The sequence below is a fragment of the Melospiza georgiana genome, chromosome 1 (genome assembly GCF_028018845.1).
Source record: "Melospiza georgiana isolate bMelGeo1 chromosome 1, bMelGeo1.pri, whole genome shotgun sequence".
Classification (NCBI taxonomy): Eukaryota; Metazoa; Chordata; class Aves; order Passeriformes; family Passerellidae; genus Melospiza; species Melospiza georgiana.
In genome coordinates, this window is record NC_080430.1 from 45,644,729 (window position 1) to 45,657,220 (window position 12,492).

Sequence of the window (12,492 nt, forward strand, 5' to 3'; positions counted from 1 at the left end):
TATATATTGCCTGGTATTTGTAGGAAATAATGAATTTTACTTTTTCAGTGCAGAAACAGGAAGTATTCCTTTGACTGTATTCAAGAGCTGAAGTGATTTTTGCTGTCTGAAATGCTTAACTTCAGACAAGTTTCATCATGTTCAACTTCAAATTTTTTTCAATTGTCAGACAGGAGGTGGACCCTAATAAATGACGTATTCTGTAGCAGTGAAGTAGTTGAGCAATACCAATATACTGAGAGATTTGATGGGAAAGGGATGCATGGAAGTTACCTAAGTGTATGTGAGAGACCTATGATGCATGAAACATGACAATTTTTTCTTAGTTGTTATTTTCACTTTGGATGTATATATATATATATTTGACTTTGAGTCTGAAAATTGGACAAAACATTTCCTGAACCTTCAAGGAAGATTTGAAGAGTACTTAGGCTTATATTTAGATCTAAACTGAGATTTGTCAAGGCTTTTTTCTATTTTGGGTTCTTGGAAGTTATCTTAGTTATTACTGTCCCTCGTGTGTATATAAATGCATATTGGTTGCATTGCCTTATCCATCCTTTTCAGCCTGAGTGTGCAAGTGTAGTGAATATAACACAAGAAAATAAATTTCTTTAAAAATCTTGGTGCCTTCCTCTGCTCAGTGTAGTCTCAACAATTGTGCAAAATCACTTAGGCAATCTTCAAACATAAAACATTATAAAAGTGCTGCATTTCAAAACATTCATAGGTCTTTAATATGTCTGTGAAATTATGAATGTATACAAAGAAAAGCAACAAATAGACTTATGGTGGGGTTATCAACCTGAGACTGAAAAGAGTAACAATTATGCCATTAATAAAAGAAATATTCAAAGGGAAATATTTCTGGTTCTGAATATATAGAGATGAGATTGATAAAGTTCTATGCCAGTTTGAAAAGTGCTAACATTTTAAATCTAGATAAGAATTGGTTTAGTTTAAAAGAACATAGGAGAAGTTTTGGTCTAATGTTGTAGAGCAGGGTCCCTGAAATGGATGTTATCTAAGATATTTGCCTGGTTTTATAGTATTTAAATGTTGAATTTTAACAGATTGAGAAAGTACTAGTTTTGTATTACCATATTTTTTAAGGTAATAGTCTTCTAACCTTGCAAAAGAAATACTGGATTTTTATATTTTTTTTACTGTTTTGTTTTTCCAGAGATACCAGGACAGTATACTTGGGAATACAATGCAAACTGTAATTGTCTTACTGAATAATATTGTTGCTAACAAAAGTGTGAACATGATTCCACTCTTTCAAGAAGGTATGTCGTCTTTATCTTTATTCTCCTTTATTCTCAGACGTTTCCCAGTGTGTAATAGCTGGCACTGTGTGAAACTAGCTTTTATCTATTTAGATTTTGTAGGGGTTGTTAGATAATCACATTGTAGCTGATGTCCTCCTCATCATTTCCTCTTCCTTCCTTACTGATTTACAAATTTAACTTTTAGAAAGTCGTTCTTCCAGGAAAATGTGCTTACAAAAGAATTACTAACTGAAAATTACATTATGCCTGTGAAGAATGGCTTGGGAAAGAAGTAATGGACTAGAGTACTAACCATAACACTGCAGAGTGTAGAGAGACTTCTGCAAATTCTTCCTTTTCTCACTAGTTAAACCTGTGAAAGGATAAGCTGTACAATATTTGTGCACACTTTTAAGAAATAGCTTCTGTTCCAGTCCAATGATGTAGAGCAATGGGGTGGAACCCAAGCTGACTATAAAGTCTTAGTTTACAAACCCTTGCATGTCTTCATGAAATGCTTACCACCTACGCTGGGTAATACGACATTGGCACAAGTTGCCTGGAGAGTGATTGGATGCCTTGAATGCATCCCTGAGAGCGTTCAAGGTCAAGCTGGACAGGGCTCAGAGCAACCTCATCTAGCTGAAGATGTCCCTGCTCATTACAAGAGGTTTGGACTAGATGACATTCGAAGGTTCTTTCCAACACAAACTGTTCTATGATTCCATGATTCATTTAACTGCATTTTATTATGTAAGCTTCTTTTATTTAGAAATTGGTTCTGAAGAAAAGGTTTCTGCTGTTGGAACTCTATATAAATTACAACCTTGTTTAAGACATACATTTTGATAGCATTTCTTCTGTTTATCATTAATGGGTGAGTGACGTCTATGTTACCATAGGTCTGTGTTACCATTTGTACTGTTTGTTGGTACACATACCAGCCTATGAATCCATCAAGGTAGGTAGTAGGAATCATGTCCTCATTTTCATAATTAGCATAGTAGTTTAAACACTGACGCAGAAAGCAAGAGAAATGAATTCCTGAACCTTTCTAGACTTAAGGCATTGGATGGGCAATGCCATTATTCAGGAGACAAACGGGAACTTGACACTGTTGCTAAATAACATATTCCTCTCCTCTGTTGCAAACAGATTAACTCTGAAATTAGTGGTGTATTAGTGGAGAACAGAGCCAGGAGAAAACAAAAAAGGAGAAAAAATGGAATAGTATGACTAATTTGGAAAGGGCTGGTTAATAGTGTTCTGATTCTTTGGTTATTTCTCACCAAACTGCCTATCACACTTAGAACTGCTTGGGGTTTCTTGGGATTGAGATGTATGTGCTGCTTTTACTATCTTTAGGCACGGCTGCTCTCTGTCAGGCAAAATCCTAAGTTGGCATTGACCTGAGCTGCAGCAGGGTAACTTGTTAAAACTGCATAATGCGAAGAAGTTTGTTTGAGTCCCACAAGCACTGTAACCACATAATTGGCATGCCTTGCTCAAAGTAATACACCTCTGCTTTTCTGTGTGGCAAATTAGGTGGAAAACTGTTTAACAGCATTGCAGAAATGCCTCCATTCCCTAAATATCTCTTCTTTATTGTCCTACAGAGCAAACTCCTATGTGCTTTTTATGCTGCTGGTAGTATGTCTGTGCTCTTTCACTTTTCATCTGCTCCAAAAATAAAATACATCTCTTCAGTCATGCTAGTTTCCAAACTAAGGAAGCAGGATAGAAATATTATTGAAGTCTTTTTCTTGTGCTATGTCCTAATGACTCCAGTAATATTTTCAGACTAATACTGATTAGATAACCCTAACTTGGGCTCACTGAACTTCAGCAACCACACTAGAGAAAGCAGCACAGAAGCCAAAAATAATTTAGCTCAAGTCAAATGTCTCCATCTTCTCTCATCCCTTTTCCCCACTGTCTAATCTTCAGAGTACTGGAAACCTGGATTTTGGCCAGTGCTTTATTGATTTAGGGCCTAATTGTCAAGTAAAGAACTTCTAAAATTTGGTTTGCCAAAGATGTTATGAGAGTATTGATCCTTTAATTGCAGACTCTTAGATTTTCTTTGAATTGAAAGGGGAGAGAAGTTATTCTGTGCAAATTGAAGGGCTTTATATACTTTGCATTACTGTCTGTAAATATATAGTGTTCACATAAGGAAAACACCTTAAACTTCTGCTGCCGTATCTTTGGCAGTTAACTTCTCATTTTTGAATTACTTTTGTGTGATGGAGAAGAATGCAATCTAGTAAATTGAAAACTAAGCTTCCTCTTGCAGAAAAATATCCTGGAGTCCAAGTAGAAAAGTTGAACATGAGTCAGTAGTGTGCATTTGCAGCCATTAAGGCAAAAGAGGTCTGTGATGAGAAAGAAAAACTGAAAGATTGAGGAAAGTGACTATTCTCCTCCATTCATTGTAGTGTCTAGTTTTGAGCTCCAAACTATAAGAAAGACATTGACAAGCAGGAGCAAGCCCAGAGAAGGGCAACCAAGATGTTTAGGAGAGTGGACCACATGATGTGTGTGTTTTCAGACTCTGCCTGTACTATTATATGAATGTATTCCTTTCCGAGTACAGAGCTTTGTATTTGCCTTTGTTAAACTTAAAAAGGTTTCTGGCAGCCTTTTTTTGGAGCTCTTCAGCTTCTTGAGTTCTTTCTGAATCCGTCAGTCCTTCATCACATCAGCTGCTTTCTTCACTTCAATGTCATCTGTAAACTTGCTGAACATGCCTGTTAATACATCCTATTAACACAGTGTCTGTGTTGTTAATGAAGGTATTCAACATTCATGAGCTGTTCTCCTGTGTTAAAAAAAAGGCTGAAGACAAAGTATTATGGTCAATTTCATAATTTCATTACTTTCCCTTATTTCCCCTTTACAGTGTGATAATTAATTCATGTATATATGGAGCTTCAGAAATTAAAAACCATGGATACTTGCTGAACATTAGAAGGAGCTCAGGTTAGATGGTCAGTCCTGTCGAGATTTTTGTATCTAAGAGTCAAGGCATTAGCAATGAAGATTCCTTTCCAATTTTGTGCATGCCTTTCTTCAGCTGCCAAGAAGCTGTATTTTTGCAGACAGATCATTTAGAGACCCACGTCACTGTTTCTTTTTGTGCCTGTTAGCCTTCAGAACTCTCACTTGCTCAAAGGAGTTGTATGAGGTGATAGTTTTTTTTAAAGGGCTGTAGCTTGCATGTTGAACTTTCCCCTTTCTCAAGGAAATCTTGCATGATGGCACTTTCTGCATTACTGCTTCTGTGATTTCCTGTTATTAAAAAATGATATGGTTGTGTATTTCAGCAACTTCCATGGAAGGTGGATTGCCTGGTATTAATTTCTTTCTTCTGTGAACTGTCCTTTTGCGTTAAAATACATCAGACATGTACTGATAACCACTTAATGTGTTTAAAGGTGAAATGGAGAATAACATATGCAACTGAAGTCACAGAGGGAATTTAAAATGGCCTGTACTTGTGTTATCAGCTATTAAACATTTGTTCTGTTAACATTAATGACAATTTCAACTTAATAATCAGAGGGGAATACTATGATTCAGTTTAATTACTGAGACTGGAATTCAATAAGGAGAGTAGGATTAATATAGGGTCCCTTGTGAATAGTTAAGGAAAGATATTAAAAGGCCAAGACAATTGTGGTCATTTTCAGGAAGTTCTTGTAAGAGAGTGACACTTACCCTCTCTTCCTCTGTCTTGGCTTCTGGCTGCCAATCTTTCTTTCTTCCCTTTCCCCATATTTTGATACTGGGCAATTTTAAGTTCACTTGAGAGAGCACAGAGGTCCAAATATGTATTCAGTCTATAACAATCATTATCTGATGATAGAAACCCAAGTTAATGCCATAATTTAGAGAAAGACAAAAGCCTTATCAATTAAATATTCTTCACTAGCATACAGCAAATAGAATAGTGCTATACATGACATGTACAAAATATAGATATGTACTTATACATTACGTACTATAAAGATCTATTAATTAATATGTCACTGTGGCCTTTTCAGTATTCACTTCCCATTTTCTTTCTAGGATGCCTGCAGTCTCTGTTTTGGGTTTGTAACCACTGAGTTTAATGGTGTGTTGGTCAGTGCCTGAGGAGGGTACTCATGAAACGATCCCACAGGCTCAGTCAGTGCATGGGAACAACTCATGCTGGAGGGTGTGCTTATAGTTGGGTGACATAGAACAAAACAGCACCAAGGTTCCAGAAATAGGGGCAGGGAGTCATCAGTATGGAGGATGGTGACTTAACTGGCATAGAGGTAGGCAGAGATACAGGATGCAGATCTGTATGAAGACAGGTATTTTTAGTTCTACTGGTCATGAAAAAAACAGCCATATATTACTTTGTGCCTGTCATGTTAAAAGGGTTGACATTTGTTGACTGCAAAATGGAAACCTTGTTCTAGATGCTAAGACTGAGTTCCTAAGCAGGTGTTGTAGGAGTATAGTGGTTGATTTTCTGTTTCTATAGACAGGCACTAGAGCAGTCTACTGAAAAGACATTGTCTCTCTTAGATGTGTGTCTAGTGACAAGCACTGACAAATTTATACATGAGACAAACCATGAAGTCAGGGTTGGCTGCTTGATAAGTGAGTGGTGTGAGCCTGCAAGGCTGCTTCATTATGTGGATGTGATGATTAATAAATAGCCAAGTGCACCACAGCACTTAATGTAATGAAATTCTTATACTCAAATACAATTAACAGATGTATAAACTTTTGCTTTCAGTTCCATCTCTTTGTTGCTTTTTTTCTTTACTTGTGATTTTTTGGGGGGTTTTGGTTTGTTTTTCTCATAGTTTGTAAAAATTAAAACCAGAAAAAGTTGAATCATTGTCTAGTGAGCAGTGCTTTCCAACTCTGAGTATGGTTTATCCATGGGTGGTATTCAAAGGCAAGAAATGTCTTCATTCTAACTGTTGCATCATTTTGTTTATAGGAAGAGTTTGAGTATATCATGTTAGATTGCAGAGCAATGTCTTTCAAAGACTTTAATTGCTTTGCAAGGATCTTCATTCTGAAGAAAAGAACAAAACATCTTGTTAGAAAATAGATCTTATAGGCTGCAGTGGATAACTTCAAATAGTCTGTATGCAGCTATTTATTCCTGACAATGCATCAAATTTATTATGTTTATATAAAAGGCTATTTTCAGCATGTTTCAAAAGTAATTCCAAGTTTCCACTGATATTCAAGGCTGATGTAGTAAACTGTTTTCAGCCCAGTATTACTTATGAGTGAGTTTACATTTTTATCTTTTCTGAATCCCATTATACTCCATAAATCGGTCACGAATTTTTTTATGATGGTTGTGTAAGGAGATGATTTATATAAAAAGTTCAATATAGTCATGTTGAATTGAATTGCCTTTCCCAGACTGCCCTGCTGTGATCTTGTGTTTGGCTACCATACTGAAGTAACTACCACTAGCAGAGTACAAGCAGAGATGTTTATCTCAATGTTAACAACAAGTTTCCAATATATGAAAGAGAAAATCCTAAACTATATGTCTAAATGATGTTGAATCTCAAAAAACTAAAGTAAAAGGGGTATTATGGGGTTAAGTGCAATAAAAGTAGTCCTTCAGTTGTGTGAAAATGTGACCACTATTAGTAGTACGTGGCTCTTTAAGCAGTTTGTGTAAAACCTGGAATTCCTAAGGGCTTTTGGTGGAAGTGTAGAATGTCAGCTACAGCAGTCATAATATTCAATATCATAATAAGAAAGCATGCTAGGTGCTTAAAGCAGGGACAGTTATTAAAAAGAACAGATCTGCAATAAAGTTTGTAGTCAGATGATCATAACTCATTTACACCTCATGAAAGAAAGATCAGCTTTCATGCTGAAGTATCCTTATTCATCTTGTGGTCTGCTGCTTTGACTTTTAGTCAAATGTCAAGGGATTAACTAGATTTCAGATGTCTTTGTGTATTGTATTGTTAAAGTCTGTTAAATACCTGCATATCCAAAATATGACACTCATGAGACCAACATCCAATTTCAACCTTTTTCTTGAAAAAAAAAAAGGAAAAAATATATTTTCAATGCACAGGTCTTTACAAAGTAGTAGTTATTACTACCATACTGATGTCTATGAATTCTGAGCTCTCTAGATAGACCCCAACATTTCTAACTTACCTAAACCTTAGGAGGATATTCTTCTACCTTTCATTTCCTCAGGGATAATTTGATTTCAGCTTCAGTCTCCAAAAGATGTTTGATCATGGTGCCCATAGCACACTTTTAAAGAGCAGTTTGTAGCTTCTTAGCCAGCTCTCGTCACATGCTACATCACCAGTGTTCATGAAATTAGACAATAGACTGCAGTAAATTGATAACCCAGATCTTCCTCCCTGCTGCATCCACCTATGCAGTGGTCTGAACTACAGTGCAACACTGAGACGGCATTGGTGTGTCATTACACGTGACTTGGATTTTAGGGGTAAAATTGAGTTTTTGGAGTAGCTGGCTTCAAAGTTGCAGCATTTTCTTCCAAGGTGAGAGAATTTAACTATCTCTTAAGATGGTGATCAAGAAGAGGAACATGGATTACTCACAGAAGAAGTCTGCTTGCAAGGAAAAGGCAGTTCTGAAAGAATTGTATAGAGTACATTGCTTTTTTTTTTAAGGGCATTTTACTTTAAGCAACAACAAATAAAACACACAGACTTAGTCTGTGAAGAAACACAGTCAGATACACATTCAGACTGGTTCTGAAGTAATTTACTAATTCCTTACTAGCTTCTATTTTTTCTTCGGAGTCTCCTGCAGAAGTTTTACAGGATACAATATAGAAGTATTGTAGATGCACAGTTTGTGGTATTTGGGAGTGGGGCTGTGGCCGAGCCTCATCCCCAGTGGGCTGCAGCTGTGTGGGTCAGGTGAGCAGCATTGGCAGCAATGAGCCAGGGAGTGCCCAGGTGCACTGACCAACCACCAAAGGGAGCAGAGGGCACACAGGTGCAATGCATCAAAGGTAATGGTATAAAAGGTTCTGATGAGGAACAAGAAGGGCAGACACTTGCAGCCTTCTGGAGTGATGTTGCTCTGCATGGGCAGATGCCTGAAGCCTTCTGATTTGGTTTGGTGTTACTCTGTTTGGGGGAATGCTTAAAGCCTTCTGAAGTTGCATGGTGATACTCCGTGTATTGTGGCCATCTCAACTGTGACATATGCTGCAACAAAGTATTTGTTTAGTGACTGAAGGTAGAAAAGATGTTTTATGGTAGTGCTTTATATCTGCTTGCTGTAAAAGTTCATGTGCAATTTATTGTGATTTGGAATAGAGAGACTGACAAGGAGAATAAAGCAGGGAAATCAGTAAGAGTGAGAACCTAAAAGCATTTTTTCTGTATTTAGTCAGTTTTTAGGAAAAAAATGCTCTTAATTAAACCAATGTAAAATAAGAAATGTATCATCTTGTCTGAGTAGTTCCAGTAGTACACCTTGCAGCCTCTGCCATGCAGGATGTAAGCCTTTCACAGCTCCCTGCCAGTACTGTAGTAGTTAGTTCAGCTCTTGAGTACAGAAGTGCCTCTGTGAACATCTAAAAATAGTAGTCCTGTGTTGTGTGTCTTGTGTTCATTTGAGTTACAGTTTATATGAGAATTCAATGGGGGCTGAGCCTGAAGAAGTTTCTTCTGTGATGTTATGAAGCTCAGAACGCTTTTTAGCAGTATTAAGATGTATTTTTCTGACCCAAAATATCAGTCACTCAGATGGAAGTGTGTAACATCACATGGGTAAGCTTAGAAGCCTAGTACCAGAAAAGATATGTGGGACTCATGTCAAAATAGGATAGTAGTAGTGAAGTCTTTGAGGAAAAAATAACCTGTGTCATCCTGTGATATTCATCAATGCAGCCATCTGAAAAGGATGAAAATAGAAATGGTAATTGCTGTGAGGAACAGTTATGCCATTCAAGTAGAACCAAGCCTGTTGTTGCTGAGAGTCACCCATAAGGCACAAAATGTCACAACATGCTTGCTAGAACTTCAAAGGATAAAATAAGTGAGTAAGGGCTCAACAAGTTGTTACATCTTGTCTCTGTAGTGCTGTACTGTAAAAGAGAACTGGCATTTTTGTGGCTGGGGTAGGTGTCCTGATGCTTTCTATACCTGTAACCAGACAAGCAGATAATCTTGCAGCATAGCTGGCTGCTTGAGCTACCTAAGATGTCTCATTTTATCACCTAATTGCTGGAAAAGAACAGAATAATGACAAAAAATATTCCAAGTCCTGGAATTCATTATATTCTCATCCGAGATGCTTTATGCAGACATCTGATTGTACAACTGGTCAGCTTAGTTTAATGGTGGGAGATTAGTTTAATAAATATATCAGTGTCAAAGCCTAGACTGTCTTTAAATTTCTAAGATGCCAACCATAATAGACATTTTCTGTACTTGTCCAACAGCTAGACAGATTTAAGGTTTTGACTGAGTGAATACTCTGATTGATGCTACTTGGAGGCAGAAACCTAAATGGAGAAAGTAAATTTTTTTTGTTAAAATGAAAGGTTTCCCACCTGGTTGAGGTTGTAGGTATCCAAAGGTTTCCTGATAACAAACTCAGGGACTATAAATCAGGAAAGTCTTCAAAGCCTTATGCTTTTTCTCACCCACTTAGTCATGAAAATGACCTTTTTTTACCTCCTCTCTAGAGACTGTGGTCTTTGCGTTTACTCTAGGTGCTGCTTTTCCTGCAGTTTGATTCAAGCATTGTCATTTGACATTATGCTAGTATTCCCATGAACTGCAGTTGAAATAATATGTGTTAGCACTAGTGCATTGAGTCAGTTTGAGGAAAAATTAATAACTAGTTAAGCATGTACCTATCATATCAGCTACAGGTTAAATATTGATGATGCAACTATTTGTTACAGAAAATAAATTAAGTCTATTATGATGATATCCCTGTGTATCTTGTCAGATATAATTAGTAAACTGAAAGGTCATTTAAGGACATGAAATTAAAAATGCAATTGTATATTTGAAAAGAGACATTTTATATACAGTATTACTACAGTCATAGGTTGTAGAGCTATCACATATGTTCTATTCTAGCAGTTAGAACAATCTCAGTATGAAAGCAATGTACCACTGCCAATTTGAGGTAAGTGTAAAGTCACAAAAGTACAAAGTACTATACACAAAATTAAACTACATCAATCATTCTGTCATACATCAGATGCAATTATATGATCCTACTGAAAGAAGTTCTTTTTGGCAGAGCCAGATCTATCTAGTGGACAGATAAATGAAATCTGAGGTTTTTCACTGCTTTGAAGAATGGTTTGGGGTTTTTATTTGTTTTGTTTTAAATGACTTCAGTGGTTGTCATAGCTCCCATGCAGCCAGATGGTTTTGTTTTCTAAGTTATTTTCAGGAAAGCTGCGTTCTGAATAGAGATGTTTAAGCCATTTGTGGACAATTAACTTGAAAATAATTTCCTCTTTAAATCAGAAAGGGACTTACATCATAATGGATAATCTGAAGTTATATATATTTTTAAGCCTTTGGAAATTCCCAATTTTTATGCAAATATAAAGCAGTAGCCTATATTACTTGAGACTTTTCCTGTGATGTTCTTCCACTTCCACCTAAATATTTTTTATTTTTCAGACTTTTGCCTAAAATATTGCTTAGATGTAGTCTTTTTAGGATGATGCTTTCTTTTGCTCTTCAGGCCAAACATTTTAAGTTACGTTTTAATGTGCATTTTATATTCAATAACTCATTTCTATAGTTAAATTTCTTTTGAAGTCTTTACATATGGATTTTATACTGTCTTAACGTAGTATATATTCAGGTGAGTATGTTCTCATACAAGTTATCTAAATAAGTTACCACTCTCCAACTGGTAGATTTTTCCTGTGGCATTTGATCAATACCTTGTAAATCTGAGAGGGTAACTAATTTTGTGTGTAGTTACACATGATCAGTTATATTTTATAGCAATGTATCTGCATGTAGTCAGTTTTTGTAAGTCAGCTGGTGGGGGAACCTGTTTGAGGTGCCATTGAAACCTCCAGCTGAGGGACAGAGGTTATTTAAACTGCTGTGACAAAAATGTAGATTTCTCCTGAATGATGCTATTTATTTTTTTAATAAAATGCATTGCATAAATGTAATCCAAACTTGCCTATCCATCCTTTAAAAAAAATTCATCTTAGTTTAAGCTTTTTCCTAATTGAACCAAGATGATATTTATGTAAGATGGGTCTATGAAGACAAATCTTTCAGCAAAGGCATTTGTTTGAGGACATGTCATGGGTTTCTGATCTGAGCTTTAAGCAAATCAGTTTTACTTTTCTGTTAAAGAGGCCCTCACTTGATAAACATTGGGGAGTTTTGTTTTATAAATAAGGTTTAAATGTTTCCATAGATGTCTCCATGTTGTTAGAAGATATTGCATCAGCTGGTTGTTCCTTTATTTTGGTCAAGGAAAGTGTTTCCCTTTGAATTTTTCAGATCAAGGGGAGAAGAAATAGGATAATTATATAAAGTCTGAAGCTGTCTTCTGTCTTTTAAGAGAATAGAAAAACTGGGAAGATTTTTTTTTTCCCTCTACCACCCACCTTTGAAAAAGATAAGAAACTTCTTGTTCACCTGCATCCATTCAGATTCAACTTGTTTAGTCTTTCCTGAGGGTCATTCCTTCCTTACTTGTCATATTTCAGATTGCTCCAATCTCTATTCCACTGAGTCATTGAAAAAATCCACTAAAGTACTGTTAATGGATTTATTCACATTTTAAAAGATCATATTTCCTAGCTAGCATGTCCATATTGTGACATAAAGTTTTTAGCTGATGATGTATCCATGAAATACAACTTATTTCCCTGGATGGCAGCAGAACTAATGCTACTATTAGTTCTGCTGCCTGACTGAAAGAACAGTAAAATTATCCATTATGGTTGAACAGGCTTTCCAATACATATTATTGCTGAATAAGCACAGACAGATATCATGTATTTTGATCCCATCATTCAACCCAGAATGACATGAATTGTGGGTTTATGCCATTATTTATCTTACTAGAAGAAAAAAGCTCAAACTGTTACATACTATGTGTTTTCTTCTGAAATTACATTGAATGTTGTTAAGAGAACGTGTGGTTCAAACAGCAACACTAGAAGATGAATTTAGAGGTAGCATTTTGTCTGTATTGTGAA

General features: G+C 36.2%; 1 protein-coding gene across 1 annotated transcript in view; it reads left to right on the top strand.

Annotated features, from left to right (window-relative positions):
• The window catches only part of ULK4 (unc-51 like kinase 4), a 211,562-nt gene that overhangs the window by 122,970 nt on the left and 76,100 nt on the right, over positions 1–12,492 (top strand). Inside the window, exon 32 of the mRNA XM_058026927.1 lies at positions 1,184–1,289. Within this exon, the coding sequence (XP_057882910.1) occupies positions 1,184–1,289 (106 nt within the window). The remainder of the gene's footprint in view (positions 1–1,183; positions 1,290–12,492) is intronic.